The sequence below is a fragment of the Desmodus rotundus genome, chromosome 3, assembly GCF_022682495.2.
Source record: "Desmodus rotundus isolate HL8 chromosome 3, HLdesRot8A.1, whole genome shotgun sequence".
Classification (NCBI taxonomy): domain Eukaryota; kingdom Metazoa; phylum Chordata; class Mammalia; order Chiroptera; family Phyllostomidae; genus Desmodus; species Desmodus rotundus.
Window position 1 is genome coordinate 199,494,814 of NC_071389.1, and position 17,720 is coordinate 199,512,533.

The window sequence follows — 17,720 nt, forward strand, 5'->3', positions numbered from 1 at the left end:
GAATAATGCTGTTACGAATGTGGGTGTACAAATATTGCTTTAAGACCCTTCTTTCAATTCTTTAGGGTATATACTTAGAGGTGGAGTTGCTGGATCATATGGTAACTCCAGCTGTAATAAAAAAAAAAGTTTTGTGTTTATTTTATTTTATTTATTTATTTTTAGAGAGAAGGGAAGGGAGGGAGAAAGAAAAGAGGGAGAGAAGTATCAATGTGTGGTTGCTTCTCGCATGGCCCCGCCTCGGGACCTGGCCCACAACCCAGGCATGTGCCCTGACTGGGAATCAAACCGGGATCAGCCCGCGCTCAATCCACTGAACTACACCAGCCAGGGTTCCAGCTTTAATTTTTTGAGGAACTATTTTTGTTGTTGAGTTTTAGGAGTTCTTTATATTTCTGGATATTAATACCTTATCAGATATATGATTTGTAAATATTTCCTCCCATTATGTGGGCTGCCTTTTTACTCCACATAATCTCTTCTGATGCACAAAATTTTGAAATTTTCTTAAAGTCCAATTTTTTTAATTTTGTTGCCTATGCAGAGCACGCATTTGGACAGACCTGGGAGCATGAGTTGGGACACCAGAAGGGGAAAAGACCCCAGGTGGTTTCATGATGGTTTGGAGAAGAACCACGCCACGACTATTCTAATTCTTTATTTATTTTAAACCCATAACACATGGTTGCTTTATTTTTACTTTATACTTTGGATGGTCATTTCGATGAAGCTGAATGTTTACCATTCTTGTTGCTCTTTATTCCTCCCTTCCACCCGGGATGTTTTGTTCTCTTATTCATACTCTTTTGTCTTTCCTTAAGCATGGGTCTGTTGACAGATATCACTGATATTTTTCAGAAGTTGAAGGTAGAATTCCACTATTATATTATTCATTTATTGTTAATGTTTAATATTTCTGTAAAGAACCCAGTGTAGTCAAATTCTTACTCCTTTAAAAAGAAATTGTGTTTTTCCTATGGCTCCTTATCAGATTTTATCTCCTGCGGTTTCACTATGATGTGCCTTTCTCTATATGTTTCTTTTTATTAATTTTATTTTATATTCATTGAGCTTCTTGAATCTGTGGTTTGGAATCTTTCAGCTTCTATTGGCAAACTTCAGCTATTTTAAGTACTGTTTTTAATCTATTTCTCTCTCCTCTCCCCTGAGATTCCAGTTACATGTGTTAAATTTTCTTAATTTCTTTTTTCCCCCTCAATTTTTTTCTGTGTTTCTTAGCTCTTCCTTATTTTTTATATTCTTATTTCCTCATGCTGGATAATTTTTTCTGGTCTATCTTCCAGTTCATCTATTTTTCTCCTCAGATCTCTCTAAATTGCTGTTAAATGCATCCATTGAATTTTTACTGTGCTAGTCTTTCAGTTCCAGACTTCCTATTTATTTTCCTTTATAAATATGCTATTTCATTCTTTTACAGTTCAGTTCCTTGCTTGGACTTTTAAATTGTTTTGTTTCTTTCAATATAGCAAACACTGTTGCTTCATTGCTTCTGTATAATTGTCCAGTATCTTGTCTTTGCGGGTCTGTTTGTGTTGTATGCTGCTAGTTCCTGTCATGATGTCTTGTTTCCTTGTAGGCCTGGTTATTTTTGTGCTCCTCACTATATTTGAGTATTATTTGTAGGAGTAATTTTATGCCTACAATGTCACTGTTCTCCAAAGATGGTTTTCAGTCGTCTCTACCACACCTCTAAATGCGCTATCATTCTGGATCTGTCTTAATCCCAATTCAGATTTTTTGGTTGCTTGGATCAACGAAGTGACAGGAAAATTTTTGAAATATTTCACTTTTGAAAAAGTTTTTCTCATTCAGAGGGTTGCTTTCAATAACCTAGCCTGTCATTACAGGCTAAAAATGAAACTTTTTCCATTTTGTGAAACTTCTTATATGAGACAGAGATTGTATCTTTTCTTTGTGCTTGGTAGAATTCACTATAAACCAACTAGTCTTAGGCCATTTTTGGTGCTTTACTTTCTGGAATGTACTTCCACCTTTGCCTGTCCAGTGTTCACTTAATCACTTAAGATCCAGCTTTTACGTCTTCTTTAGTAGTCCTTCTCCGCTTCCCAGCTCCCTAGCGCTTTGTACATCCTTTCTGGTATTACTACACGGTATCATCAGTGTACATTTATATTCCTGGATACCCTAGTAGACTGACAGCTGATTGATGGCTAAGGCATTATGTAATTCATCTTTGTAATACTAGATTCTAATATAGTTCATGGTATTGGCTAAATTGAAATATGAAAATTAAATTTAAAATGGATTGGTAGCAATCATAGGAAATTAGGTTGTTAATAACTTCACAAATTGTTTAAAAATTGTTGATCCCCACAATGCAAATATGACTAGGAAGATCAGAATTACTGCCTTGAATACCAGCAGTCTGTTGTCAGTCACTTACTACCAATTATACCTTGAGAACAATTAAGTAGGTATTATTACTATTTTATTTTACAAATTAAAAAGAAAGGCTTAAAGATATGGTTGTTTGTGCAAGGTCAGGTGCTAGGAGATGAGAACAGGGTTCACATTATCCAGATTTGTCTGATTCCAGAGCTCATCTGTTTACCAGGTTGGCAAACCTTTTCTATAAAGGACCAAATAGTTAATCTTTTAGGTTTTGTGGGCTATACAATCTGTCACAATGATCAATTCTGCCATTGTAGCATTAAGCAAGCTATAATCAATATGTAAATAAATGACTGTGACAGTTTCCAATACAATTTATAAAAATAAGATAGTGGGAAAGACTTGGCTCCTAGGCTGTAGTTTTCTAGTCCTTGCTCTTACAATTACAGTATTCTGTTCTTTTTCCCTTCAGTCTCCAAAGTTTTCAGTTCAACACATATTTATAACTTTGCCTCAAGTACAAGGCACTGAGCTTGGTCCTGGATGGAACAAGGAAGACAAAATCTCTGCCTTGAAGGGCCTCAGATGCAGGGAAATGGTACCTAAACACAATTATAGTACGAGGCTTTCTTTGAAAAATTGGTGCCAAGAGAGGATTTCCTGATCGACACATGATATCTTAGTGGAATAAGAGGCAATGACATACATTTTCTGGTGAGAAAAATCAAAGGCAGAGATGGTAAGAAGAAAGTGAGATAGAGGAGTCATCACAAGCAAAAATTTTTCTCTCTGTCACTCATCTCCAGTATCCACTTCCTCTCTTTTCTGTGCCAAAACCATATACACTTTGGCCCAAATCTTTTTAAAAAAGATTTTACTTATTTATTTTAGACAGAGGAGAAGGGAGGAAGAGAGGGAGAAATACCAAGGTGTGGTTGCCTTTCACACGCCCTTCGCTGGGGACGAGACATGGTCCACAACCCAAGCATGTGCCCTGACTGGGAATCGAACCAGCGACTCTTCGGTTCACAGGCCAGAGCTCAATCCACTGAGCTGCACCAGCCAGAGCTGCTCCGGATCTTTTTGCCTGAACCTCACCTACTCTCTTCCTTGCTTTGCATTTTTTCCTTCCTTCTTTCTATTTACTTTACTTCTTGACTACTTCTTGAATCATTGCTGACCCAGTTTCTCTGCAGTAGGCTCAAGACACAAATTTCTATCACAAATTGCATCTCAAGTTTAATTCAGGTACATCGACATGGTGGCACATTTAGCTAAGGCAGTGATTTTCAACCTTTTTCATCTCATGGCATATATAACTAATTACTAAAACTCTGCGGCACACCAAACAAAATTTTTTTGTCCATCTGACAAAAATAGGTATAATTTTGACTCATTCACACCAGACAGCTATTGTTGTAGTGGCTGTTGTCAATTTTTTATTTGACAATCTAAGGGAAAAGAGGTAAGTACCCCTGACTAAGTAATCAGGTATTTCATCTTTTAAAAATTCTTGCAGCGCACCAGTTGGAAATCGCTGATATAAGATAAACAATTACATAACATTATGTAATGTTAAAAAATGCCTTTTCGCCCAAGTGAAATATTAACTTAGTTCTGTCAATTCAGTCAAGGTTGAAAATTCTCTAGTCGATTCCAGGCAGTCAATAACACCCGCTGTTCGACCAATTTAATATCCTTTTGTTTCTCCTACTTGCCCATATTTCTAGCCTGTCCTATTAATGTCTCTCTGTTAATCTTCCTTTTATGTTTCTTCTCTCCCATCTTTCCTCCTTCCTGAACTTTTTTGATTGTATTTCTCCTGGAGGCATGTTATTTCCTTTCCTTTTTCTGAAAATATCTTTTCCCCCCACAGAAAGTATGAGCTAAAATAGAAGGGGGAAGAATTTGTTCACCCCTCCAGGCCTCGATTTTCCTCAGAGAGAACTCTAGCACCTTGCCCTGCAGCACACGGCCCTTGGCTTGGCCACAGCGGCTCGGTGGTGAAACGGCGCAGGACGCTCGTCCTGCTGGCACTGCTCCTCTAGAAGTCTGCTGGTTTTGGCACTCCTCTCCCTGTCATCGTATTACTTCTGAATTTTCTTTGAATGTGTTTTGTTCAGTATCTCTTCTTCCTCAGGAGTCAACTTGGCCCCCACCTTGCAGCCCAGAGGCAGTGCATAGGGGGGTTTTCGCTGGTCCGTACAGAGCACTGTCGATGAGCAAGACACGGTTCTTTACCCCGGTGCTGGTGTGGACCAGGTCATTGTTGGATGCACTGGAGACATCAGTGACTCGTTTTGCGTGTGTACAGCCTTTGGAGTCTCAGGAGAAGTTGCCCGTGGCCGGCCTCGTGGCGTGGTCCTTTCTGCTGCCTCCTCACATGAGGACTGTGTGTGGGGTGGGAGCCAATCTTAGGGGTGGCCGGAGGGTGTCCCAGCTCATGCTTTTGCTCTTGTCTCCAGCTTTGTGGCACTTGTGCCAGTTGTCCTGAGAGATACTCATGGCTCAGGGCCTCCTGGAAAGAAAAACACAAGGAGTCATGGTCCTAAAATATTTTTAAAATATTATTTATTAATTCAACAATTATTTATTGAACAATTACCTATAGGAGGTCCTTTTCTAGGTGTGAGAATATATCCTGGCAGTAAACAAAATAAGTAACAATAAACAAATTAGAACTATGATGTAGAAAGTGTTAAGTGCTATGGAGAAAAATTCCTGAGGATCAGCAATTTGGGTGGCATGGTACCATTTTAGAGATTGGTAAAGGAGCCCGGCTGGTGTGGTTCGGTGGGTCGAGCGCCGGCCTGCCAACCCAAAGGTCGCAGGTTCGATTCCCGGTCAGGGCACGTGCCCGGGTTGTGGGCCAGGTTCCCCTTCCGGGGTGTGTGAGGGGCAGCCAATCAGTGTTTCTACCGATGGATGTTTTCCCTTCCTTTCTCTCTGAAATAAATAAATAAACTCTTTGAAAAATACGGTAAGGGAAACTCTCTAGGTCATTTGAGCAGGTAAGTTGAAGGAAGGAAGGAAGCAAACCCTGCAAGCACTTGACTTGCATATTTAAAGGCTCTAGAACACGGGGAGGCAAGAGAAGCAGCAAAGAAACCAATCAGGATTGCACTGCGCTAATCCAGGCAATAAATCTGAGTATCACAGGGAATGTTTTCTAAGGGTCGTTAAGCATTTTGAGTTACCTAGAGCGTGGATGGCTCGGCACACAGCAGTAAAGGAACGCGCAGTCGTCTGAAAGGATAGGGCTGCGTCGCCACACCGAGTACCGAGCTTGTGCACGATTCATCTCGTCTGCGCACTCCGGCGGTTACTGCACCTGAACGCACTGCCGCTCCTCACAGCACGTGGCAGAGGGCGCGCGTCCGTGCGTTTCAAGTGCTCCCACGGCCGTTCTGCCCTCTCTCTGGCTCGGCCCTGCACGGCGCCCAGTCGCCCGCCGGTCTCAGGGGCCTGCGAGTGCGCTCGGGCCCAGGCCGCTCCCGCAGCACGGAGCTCGGCAACGCCGTCGGAAGTACTCGCGAGGTGATCGAGGGCATGGACAGAAAACGGCGGAGTTGCCAACACCCTCCAGGGATTCCTGAAACAAAGAGTTCATTTTCCTGAGAAAAACACCAATTTGCACCCCACTGCTGTAGAACTTAGCCCCTGGACTTCGAGCCGCACTGGAAGCCCCAAGGAGCGGGAGCGCGTGTTCTCACCCCGGGTCGGGAACCGAGCTCGCAGGGTCTGAGCCTCTCAGCTGGTGGCGGGCCGCTGGATTCCGGGGGTCGGGCCGGGCGCGGGCCTCCTCAGCTGCGGGAACCTGGTCGTCAGCCTTCTCCTCAGAGGGCGCCTCTGCCCAGCTCCCGTCCTCTCCCCGGCCTCGTCCCCAACCCCTCCCCCTCGGGTGAACCGGTCCCGTAGCCCTCCCCCTCGGGTGAACCGGTCCCGTAGCCCTCCCCTCGGGTGAACCGGTCCCGTAGCCCTCCCCTCGGGTGAACCGGTCCCGTAGCCCTCCCCTCGGGTGAACCTCTCCCGTAGCCCTCCCCACGGGTGAACCGGTCCCGTAGCCCTCCCCTCAGCGAGAACCTTGGACCCAGGCTCCCGCCGCTCAGACTCGACGTGCTCCGGGAGTCCCTCCCCGCTCCACTCGCGGATCTCCGCCCGCGCCCCCTCCCCTCCGGCCACATTTCCGCCCGCGCCGCGTCCCCTCCGGCTGCACTTCCGCCTGCGCCCCCTCCCCTGGCTGCACGGTCCCCGCGGCCCGCGGCGATCCCGGCGCGACCCTCGAGCTCTCCGGAGCGGCCGCGGGCTGCCGGGCGCAGAGGCCGCGGCTTGGTCCCGAGGCGCCGGGCGCTCCTCCCCCGCGCTTCCCCTCCCACCGCAGCTCGTCCGCCGCCGCCGCTTCTCGCCGTCAGGCTCGGCATCGGCAAGATGGCGGCGCCCAGGCCGCCGCCCGCCCGGCTATCCGGCATCATGGTGCCCGCGCCCATCCAGGACCTGGAGGCTCTCCGCGCGCTCACGGCGCTCTTCAAGGAGCAGCGGAATCGGTAACGGCCGCGCGGCGCGAGCGTGCGGGCTGCCAGAGCGGCGCGGCCTGGCGGGGGCCGGCCGCCCTCCCCGGCGCGGCTGGGGGCGGAGGTCTCTGCGGTCGGCCGGGGACCTGGGCCGCTGAGCCGTTGCCCGCATCCTCCCGCGTCGGTCCCCGAGGTGCCCGCGGGGCGCTGAGACGTGTGCCCCACCCGCCCGTACCGGAGCGCAGCCGGGCGGACGCCGGGGGACCGTCAGCAGCGAGCCCCTCGCCACCGTCGGCCGCTTCAGTTAATGGAGCAGGGGCCGCTGGCGCCGCCGGGATGAGCCGGCCGCTGCGCCGGGCGCTGGCCGGGAGCAGACGACGGGCCGCGGAGTCGGGGCGTGTAGCCCGGCGGGGGCGTGGGAGCGCCAGTCGCTGGGCGGCGCGGCGGGGCCGGCGCTCCGCGGGGCCCGGTGGACCGGCCCCCAGTCCCTGCTCTGCCCCCTGAGGGCGACAGCCAGGTCGGAGGGCCCGCCGCCCGACAGGCCCGGGGGCGTTACGGTCAGTTGCTGGAAGGCTTAGTCGATCCAGAGCTTCCTCTTGCGGGTGGTACCGAGCGGCACGTGACACGGAGCGTGTGGAACTATCCGGTGCGTGATGCCTCGGCCAGCGCTCGTGTGACCCCGGTCTGATCCCCGGGCCTCAGTCTCGTCGTGTGTTCGGTGGGAATCACGTCGAACGCGAGGACCGAGTGAGGTTCTGCGTAGTAAGCCCCCCGCACCCAGGCCGGTCTCGCGGTACCGGGTACGTGTAGCTGGTGTCGCATTCGTGGCGCGCTCTGTCCGGGGGAGTCCGGCTCCGGGAGCCGGCAGACAGCCGCACAGACCTGCGGGTGCCCACGGAGAGCGGAGCGAGCGTGGGAGAAAGGGGCGGCAGACCCGGGTGGGCCCAGCTGACCCCTGGGGGTCCTCTTGGCCTTAAAGTAGACCACTTGGTCTACTGAGAGAGCGCTGGATGCCCGGGGCACTGCTCCTGGGGCTTTTGCAGGTTCCCGCGAGGCGCGAATGACGCGCCGGGGTGTCTGGTACGGAGGACTTTCCAACGTCAGTCCCTTCCTGTAACCTGTGGTATAAAACTCGGGCCCGAGCCAGTTTCCAAGGCCTTTCTCTGTTCTTCTCCGGTGAGAGGAGTCGATGGGCGCTGGGGAAGGTCCTCTCGAGGGAGTGAAATGATAAGGTCTGCAAAGTACAAAGAGTGGCCTGGCTGCCGTTGTGGGGCATGAATTAGAGACGGCGAGGCCAGAGCCAGGGGAGTTTTAAGAAGCCGATGCCGAAGCCCAAATGAAAGACACAGTTGCCTGAGTTAGGACATTGTCTGTGGGGAGGGACAGCGTAAGTATTGAAAAATATGCACAAGTTGTATGGATCATCGGGAGAATGAGGAAACAAAGTCGCTTCCCACCTGTGGCTTGGGCTTCTCTGGAGCATTGTCCTCGTGCCAGGCGGAGTTTGGAGACCAGGGGAGGTGCGCCGACGTGCAGATCTGGGCGTGGGGATGCAGGTGCGAGGTGAGGCAAGGAGCCTCCGGTGAGTGTGTAAGGACGGGCTCTGGTCCTGCTTGAGCCTCGGCTTCTCTGTGTGTCTTTGCACAGTCACTCGTGCCCCTCAGAGAAGACTCCGGGTTGGACCAGAGTCCAGGTGCTCTGAGAGGGTCCCTCCAAGGCAGGTGGACGCAGAGGGAGGGCAGGTGGAGGTGCCAGGACCTGGGGGGGACATAATGTGAAACAGAGTGAGGCCTCCGAGTAGCGAGTAGACAATCCCAGACAGGCAGAAACGTGGACTGATGCGAGTGAGGAAGTAGCTTATGGAGCCACAGGTCTGCGTGTTAGCGGAACCACGTGTGATTTGTGGTTCTTCCCCGAGGTGATGCTAGAAATCAGGCTTCCGCCGAGGTCGCTGGAGTAATCGAAGTGTCACATAGTGGAAAGAACCATGACTTGGGAGCCAGGTAGACCTGGACAAAAAGCCTCGTTTTTCCCGGCTTGAAAACGGGGATGCTACCGCCCGTTTTGTACGATTATCGTGAGGGTCTGTAATGGCAAATGCTTCGTACAGTGTTTTATGCCTAGAAGATGCCATTTATTTAGCACCTGCTGTTAAAAGTAACTGGGCTGTAAGCAACCAAAACCCAGTTGTGTTTAGTCTCCTGCCTTGTAGAAAGCAATGGAAGCTATTTTATAAAGATGACAATTCTAATTTGGGGTTTCCAAGGAAAGGAATCCCAAGTTCTCATACAACTGTTAGCCAGCCCTCAAGGGAGAGGGAATTCTCATATCTCATTGTAGTGGTTTTAGATATGTCCACAGATCCTCTGGTGTTCTGTCCTTCACGAGGAGGAGTGTGGACTGGATTCGTGATTTGCTTTTATTTATTTTTAAAAATATTTATTTATTTTTTCGCAGAGGGAGGAAGGGAGGAAGAAAGGGAGAGTAACGTGGATGTGAGAGACAAACATTGATCGGTTGCCTCTTGCGCCCTGACCAGGAATTGAACCGGTGGCGACCTTTCGCTGTGTGGGACGTCGGTGCCCAACCAGCGAAGCCACACTGGTCAGGGCTTGGGATTTGCTTTCTGATGAGAACGTTGCAGAAGTGATACGTAAGACTCGGAGATCAGGTCGTTCATAAGAGGCCTTGCTCTGACAGCCAGCCGCCACGCTGCAAGGGTACTCAGGCACCCCTCCGCAGTGTCCGTGTGGTGGGGAACTGAGGCCTCCTTCCCGCAGCCAGTGGGATGAATCATGGTACAGGTGGATCCGATTCCGTCAGTCCCAGCCTCCAGCCACGTGGGCAGCTTCCTGGGAGACCCCGAGCCTCAGACCTGTGCGGGACCCTAAACGTTACTGTTTTAATTTGCTAAGTTTGGGGGTAATTTATTAAATAGAAGTGGATCACTAATATCTCAATCTAAATTATTCATGCTCTGTACTAAACCCATATTCTATAACCCACTTTTTGAATAGTATCGGAATCACTTATATCCATAAAAAAAGGCTTATAGTCATAAAATACCAGTTTTCAGATGTTGCTCAACTATTTCTTCTCAGAAGGTAAAATCTTTCTTTTAAACCTATTTTAAGTTTGTTTTATACCTTTATTTAATATACATATCTGGTTTTTTGACATTTATTTAACAAGTGATTTTTTTCTTGCTGTGCTCTGAGTCTTTGCCATTCATGTTAAATTCTTTCTGGAACAAAGTAAGATATAAATATTTTAAAAATTGTATTTTCGGGCCTTTTCCCAGAGGTATTGTTTTTCAACATTTAGTCACCTCTATGATGTATCTCATTATCTTTATGATGTATCCAGACCCCACCCTGTGTTAAAATGTGCAGCCAAGTGAGATTGGTTGTCACACTCTATACCTCCATTGTCCATTCGGTAACCATTAGCTGTATTTGGCTATTTAAGTTAATTAGAAATAAGGAAAATCAATAATTCTGTTTCTTGCGTTAGTCATTTTTTAAGTACTCAGGAGCAACATGCAGCCCATGCTACCTCATTGTATGCAGATTTCCATTTTGGAGAGAGTTCTGTTGGGTGGTGCTGCTCCATAATTTATTTAGTTTTCTGCAGAGATTTTGTTCTGGTTCTTAAGTATTCAAGAAATCATGTAACACTAGGATACTATCTATTGGGTTGGCCAAAAAGTTTGTTCGTTTAAAAAAGATGGTTCTAGTAGCTCTTAGAGCTACTTGACTTGATTTGAAAAAATTTTGTTAGACTGTATTGTGATGGCTGTCGTATTAGTGTGCAGTTAAAAAGAACATCAAAATTGGTGAACGTTTGTGCAGCCATTTTAATATTGACGATGGAAGACAGTACGTGACGTTTTTGGCATATTGTACTTTATTATTTCAAGAAACATAAAAACACAACTGAAACGCAAAATAAAATTTGTTCAGTGTATGGAGAAGGTGCTGTGACTGATCAAAAATGTCAAAAGTGGTTTGGGAAGTTTCGTGCCGGAGATTTCTTGCTGGATGATGATCCACGATTGGATAGACCAGTGGAAGTTGATAGCGATCAAATCGAGACATTATTGAAAACAATCAATGTTATACCATGTGGGAGATAGCCAATATACTTAAAATATCCAAATCAATAAAGTTATTGGTGAAAATGAAAAGCGTATCTTTTATTTCATGGAAAAAAACATGGACTTTTTGGCCAACCCAATATAAATTCTTCTCATACTTACAAGGAACTAATAACTCATTGCTCTTCCATCGGTGAGCTTCTTGAATAAGGGGATCGTATGACATTTCCTGTATGCCTAGCATCTGGCATAGTGTATGCCAGTTGATTATAGGTGCTCCACAAATTCTTGTGGACTTGCTTTTATATTTATAAGTTACTACTCATTGTGCACGCTTGGTCTTTTTCTTCCATACTCTTGTAGACAATACTTTTTTTTTTAAGGCTTCTGTCATTACGGCTTATTTTTCCTCTTCAATTTGTGTTTAGTTAAAATTGTTTTTCTATTTACTTTCAAGATTTCGTACATCCTATAAATAGTGCAGATGCTTCCCTCCATACTTTTGAATTCCCTTATAAATTCTGTGTTCCTTTTTAAAGAACACTTAGTACATTCTAATGTCCTATGTAATTATTTACAGTGCTGTCTTATTCTCTGTCTCCTTCCAGAACGGAAGGCCCATGAGGGCAGAGATGTTTGGCTTTTTCATGATTATCCTGTTCGGATAATGCCTCTTGAATTTGATGTCTTTTTCCAGTTTGGGAAATTGTCAGCCAGTATTTTTTCCAATATTGTTGGTCTCCTGTTCTCTCCTTTCCTTCTAGAACTCCAGTTGCACATATGTTAAATCTTTCATTATTTTATGTGTCTCAGGCTCCTTTCTGTAGTTTCCATTCTCTCCGAGCTCTTGTTTGAAAGTTTTCTGCTAATTTGCTGTAGTTCTCTAATCCTCTTTTCTGCTGTCTTACCTGCTGTCATCTATTGTGTTCTCAGTTTCAAGTATTGTATTTTTCAGCCATTGTATTGTAGAATTTCTATTTGATTTTTAAAAAATAGGTTACACTGTTGAATTCATTTTGTGACTTATCTTCTTGAACATATTAATTGTAGTTAAAGAATGTGCCTGATAACTTTCTGTTGTCAGGTTTTGTCTTTTTGTGTACAGTCATTTGGTCCTATTTTTTTTTATTGAATGCTGAATGTTGTGCATGAAAAATTGAGGCCATTTCCAGGTATCTTCCTGTTGCAAATATTTGGAAACTCAAAACGGAAACTAAAAACTATTTGGAATCTAAAAACTATTGTTTTCAGGAAATGATAGTAGAACAAGTTGACATCTAATTGGAATAAAATGAATCTTTAAAAAATATATATTTTATTGATTATGCTATTATAGTTGTCCCATTTCCCCCCCTTCACTCCACTCCATCCTGCACACCCCCTCCCTCCCACATATCCCCCCCTATAGTTCATGTCCATGGGTCATACATATAAGTTCTTTGGCTTCTACATTTCCTATACTATTCTTACCCTCCCCCTGTCTATTTTCCACCTACCATTTATGCTACTTATTCTCTGTACCTTTCCCCCCTCTCTCCCCGTCCCACTCCCCTGTTGATAACCCGCCATGTGATCTCCATTTCTGTGGTTCTGTTCCTGTTTTAGTTGTTTGTTTAGTTTGCTTTTGTTTTTGTTTTAGGTGTGGTTGTTAATAATTGTGAGTTTGCTGTCATTTTTACTGTTCCTATTTTTTATCCTCTTTTTCTTAGATAAGTCCCTTTAACATTTCATATAATAAGGGCTTGGTGATAAAGATCTCCTTTAACTTGGCCTCATCTGGGAAGCACTTTATCTTCCCTTCCATTCTAAATGATAGCTTTGCTGGATACAGTCATCTTGGATGTAGGTCCTTGCGTTTAATCTTGGGTAATGTAATTATGATGTGCCTTGGTGTGTTCCTCCTTGGGTCCAGCTTCTTTGGGACTCTCTGAGCTTCCTGGACTTCCTGGAAGTCGATTTCCTTTGCCAGATTGGGGAAGTTCTCCTTCATTACTTGTTCAAATAAGTTTTCAATTTGTTGCTCTTCCTCTTCTCCTTCTGGTACCCCTATGATTCAGATGTTGGAACGTTTCAAGATGTCCTGGAGGTTCCTAAGCCCCTCCTCATTTTTTTGAATTCTCATTTCTTCATTCTTTTCTGGTTGGATGTTTCTTTCTTCCTTCTGGTCCGTACCATTGATTTGAGTCCCAATTTCCTTCTCATCACTATTGGTTCCCTGTACATTTTCCTTTATTTCACTTAGCATAGCCTTCATTTTTTTAATCTAATTTGCAACGAAATTCAACCAATTCTGTGAGCATCCTGATTACCAGTGTTTTGAACTGTGCATCTGACAAGTTGGCTGTCTCTTCATTGCTTAGTTGTATTTTTTTCTGAAGCTTTGATTTGTTCTTTCATTTGGGCCATTTTTTTGTCTTGGCCCGCCTGTTGCGTAAAGGGGCGGAGCCTTAGGTATTCCCCAGGGTGTGGCAATGGTGGCTGCGCTGTGATACTGTACGTGGGGGAGGGTCCGAGAGGGAGCAGTGGCGCTTACTCTGCTCTCCCCTGGTTTTCAGTCACTCCCTCTGCTACCCACAAGCAAATTGGGCCCTTCTGGTGTTGCTCCCCGAGTGGGTGGGCTTGTGCATGCTCTAGGCCCCTGTGGTCTCTCCAGTGGTTTCTCCTGTGAGGCTGGTAGTTTCTCCTGCTGCCGCCTCAACCCCCACAGGTGTTTTCAATCAGTGGTTTGAGGCTTTATTTCCCTGTGCTGGAACCCTGGGTTGCATAGTCTGTCACCTGGTCTACCAGTTGCTGCCTTGCTGGCCAGCTGCAGCTTTGCTCACCCTGCTCCACAATCCACCACCTCGCTGGGTCTGTCAGTGGAGGCCTTGCCGCGAGTCCTCTCCGCCTGGCTGCCTGGCTCCGCTCCTCCTACTGGTCTGGATGAATGTTTCTTCTTTATCTCCTTGGTTCTTGGACTTCCATACAGTTTGGTTTTTCTGTCAGTTCTGGTTGTTTTTTGTTTTTAAATTGTCGTCCTTTTGGTTGTGCAAGAAGGCACAGTGTGTCTACCTACGCCTCCATCTTGGCCAGAAGTCAGAATAAAATGAATCTTTTCCCACGCCTAGCACCATTTGCAAAAACTATTTCACCATGGGTTATAGACCTAAACATAAAAGCTAAAACTATGACGTGTTTAGGAGAACATGGGAGAATATCTTTGTGACCTTGAGTGTAGATAGATACTTATATAGGGCACAACACTAACCATCCAAGACAAAAATCAACTTTATCAAATTAGATTTTATAAAAATTAAAACTTCTGCTCATGAAAAGAAATGAAGACAATGGAAAGGCAAACCATAGAGTGAGAGCATTTGCAATACATGTATCTGACAAAGGGCTTATTTCAGAATATATGAGTTCCTACCACTCAATAAAAAACCAATTAAAAAATTAGGCAAAAAACTTATATGCTTCTCAATATATAAAGGGCCAAGAAACACATGATAAAGTACTCACCATCCAAGAGACTTCCATCCCATTGACTCGCCAACTTCCAGATCTCCTCCCCCCGCCCCTACTTGTGGTAGCAGCCCTGGCTCTCCTGGAAAGTCAGGGTCGTTACTCCTGCCGGTGCCGGCACTCCCTTTTCGCTTGCTGGTCCACCGGCTTGAGGCTGCCGCAGTGACCATTCTGTAGATCTAGCCTGAGGTACACTGTGTTTCTGCCCATGCCCCCTGATGAAAGTGTCCCTCGTCTTGGATCGAAGACTTAGTCCAGCATGGTCTACAGTGGCGGGGCTGGGACACAGACTCTGTAGCTGGGTCACTGGGAATGAGGAGAAAGGGGCCAGCTTTTCCTAGGCTTAGATTTTCTCTGGAGCCTTTGGTTTGCTCTCGAGTGAGAGGTTTGTTGTATTTTCTCCCGCTCTGGGCTCTCTACTCCCTGTGAAATAGCTTCGCATTTTCCTCTACCTGTTTCCCCCGTGGCCCCAGCCCCAGGTCCTCTGTTGGCGATATGTCACGGTGGTACTGGGGGTTCTGTGTGTCTGCTCTCTACACTGGCCAGCCTCTTGGACCAGGTCCTCACTGAAAGCTCTCTTGTCTTCCTCCTGACACCGGAGGCGCACACGCTGAGTGCAGCTCTCCTCCTTGTCAGCCGCCAGGGAGTCCCTCCGGGCACTGAGTATTATTCCCATAGTGGCCCCAGTCACCATAGGCGCAGGGAGCCTCGGTTCCCCGTCACCCTGCAGAGTTGACTTGCAAATGGCCTCTGCTTGTGCAGAGCAGGCCTTACTCTTTGGTTTTAGACCTGATTAGAGCTGAGCATTTCTGTTCCGTGTTTGGTGTATGGAGATGCTTACCTTGTTTTAAGGGCGATATATTTATAGTTCAGAGTAAGTGTGATTACATTCTTTGGAACGGAAGGGAGATGTTTGAAGTGTGAACGCCTTTCTCATGGCACTTTTCACTTTATCATGAAATGGCCTCTGGATGTCTCCCCCACTGCTTGACTGCGACCGTTGCGGGCTGGGACTGTCTTCTCTACGGTATTTCCTAGCACAGACCCACGTTGGGGGCTTAATATGTGTTGAACTGAATAGCACAGTGAGGAGCCCGTGGCTGTAACGAAAAAATCACTTAGTGCTGTCGCAGAGCCAGTCAATAACGATCGCCCTAATTACTCAAAAGCTCTTAATTCCGTTTCCATGTTACTCCTTCATGTATTTCATCACTCACGAATGCCGTGTGCTGTGCTGTGTTTAGTGCTGCAAGTACGCTGGATTCAGGGCACGTAACTAAGCTCACTTCGAACCACCCAAACAGGAATAGCTCAAATGCTGTGATATTAAATTTATAAATATAAATGTCTCATGCCTTTATTCCTTCACTCATACACACTCCTAATTTGCCCTGAAGATTTAACCACTTCACCTCCTACTGAAAGTCTTTTTGACCTTCCAGGTGCCCCTGCCCTCTACTCGCTTTGGTACTCTGTACTTACTTTTCTCAAAGAACTTTATGTAGAGCCTTATCATCACTTAATCACCTACAAGTCCTACTAAGTGAGAGCTGTCCAAAGTCAGGATTCTTGTTACTGACCTCTGCCCACTCTAAGACCCAGCCCATCCTGAGCACTTCGTAGCATGTTATTGTTTCCTTAAATATTTAATTTTCTTGAGTCGTTAGGTACACTGAGAGCGTAGAAGAAAGGCTCGAGTAAGGAGAGTGTAGAAAAATGACCAGCTGTGATGATGAGTATGATTTCAGGAGGTTGAAAGGGTCTCGGGATTTCGACTTGTTTGTACAAGTACGTTGGCTAACGTTCACGAAGGGAATAGACGGAACACTTCAGAGGTCAGCGCGCTACAGAACTCAAAAATAAACCTGGCCGTCCGCGTGTGCGCACAGTCACTAGGCTTCCCCCAGACGTGACCGAGCCTCTGGCCAGCAGGAGTCTTTGGATGCACCAAAAACAAAACAAAAAACGAAACAAAACAAAAAACCAAAAAGCCCCCACATGAATCGTCAGCCTAGCTGAGGATGCCGTATCATCTTGACTCACCCATGATTCAGGTCAGCTTTGTTGAGGGAGAACATCAATTAAGCTACACTATAAAAAGAGCTTTTTAGAGTGATGACAGTTTCCTTTATTTTTATCTGTGCCATGAGCTGGAAGACCGCATGGAACTATTTGGTAAGGTGTTCTGACTCAACTTCAAAATACAGATGTGGTCAGTGTGAGCCACCCCTCACATTCAATTATCTTAAATGGACAAAGTAGACAGGAAAGAGAGCCAGCAAATCAAAATAAATAAGGTTAGAATTGTGACCAGGAGTACCCTCAGAGGAGAGTTTCTCCGCTCTTTCATTCTTCCAGTCTTTTGTAGTGGTCCCTGGACCCAAGGGTGTGGTCACTGGACTGTGGGCAAGGACACTCACTCAAAGGCAAAGGAACTCTGGGACCAACTCTGGGCTGAGTCACCTCTGTGAAGGCCTCAAGCCTGGAGAAGTGACATTAGCAGTGAGAAGATCATTTGAAAGCAAGTGATGCTCATTATAGCCATTGAGTTTATTTATCCATGTAGTGTTTGGAAGAGTGCTGGGCATATAATAAGCCCAATTGAAGTGTCAGTGGCTTGTCATCATTGAGGATATCATAAGACTTTATCAAAAGCTATTAAAGAAAACTTACGTGGTAAGACACGCTATTACGCGATAGGAAAGCTCAGATCAGAGATGCCCGTGTTCCCCAGATTGAGCTGTCGTTTCAGTGATGTTCGAACTAGAATCTCCAGAGTCTCAGTGGAGTTTTTGTTGGATACTCACAATCTTATTTCTACTTTGTCCTTTTAGGACTTTTCCGTCGCAGTTTACATTCAGTATTATTTTGTATAGTTTCAGGGCCACAGCATAGTGGTTAGACAGTCGCATACTTGCCGAAGGGGTCCCCCAATACTTCCAGTGCCCACCTGGCACCACACACAGTTGTCACAATAGCATCGAGTATGTTCCCTATGCTCTACTTTATATCCCTGTGACTATTTTGTAACAACTAATTTTTACTTTTTAATTCCTTCACCTTTTTCACCCAGTGCCTCAACTCCTTCTCCTCTCTGGAAACCATCTGTCTGTTCTCTGTATCTACGAGTCTGTTTCAATTTGATCTGTTTATTTTGTTCTTTAGATTAAACATATAAATGAAAGCATATGGCTTTATCTTTCTCTGACTTATTTCACTTAGCATAATTCCCTCTA

General features: G+C 46.1%; 1 protein-coding gene and 1 long non-coding RNA gene across 2 annotated transcripts in view; one reads left to right on the forward strand and one right to left on the reverse strand.

Annotated features, from left to right (window-relative positions):
- Positions 1–547: 547 nt before the first annotated feature.
- Positions 548–6,596, reverse strand: LOC123478617 (uncharacterized). Its single transcript, XR_008426304.2, has 4 exons — positions 6,457–6,596; positions 6,087–6,180; positions 5,571–5,965; positions 548–4,891 (listed from the first exon to the last, which is right to left on the reverse strand). It is a non-coding gene; the product is annotated as an uncharacterized lncRNA (long non-coding RNA).
- A 23-nt stretch (positions 6,597–6,619) lies between these two features.
- ATXN10 (ataxin 10) overlaps positions 6,620–17,720 on the forward strand; it is a 134,583-nt gene continuing 123,482 nt past the window's right edge. Inside the window, exon 1 of the mRNA XM_053919704.1 lies at positions 6,620–6,917. Coding sequence (XP_053775679.1) covers positions 6,802–6,917 — 116 coding nt within the window. The 5' untranslated portion in view covers positions 6,620–6,801. The remainder of the gene's footprint in view (positions 6,918–17,720) is intronic.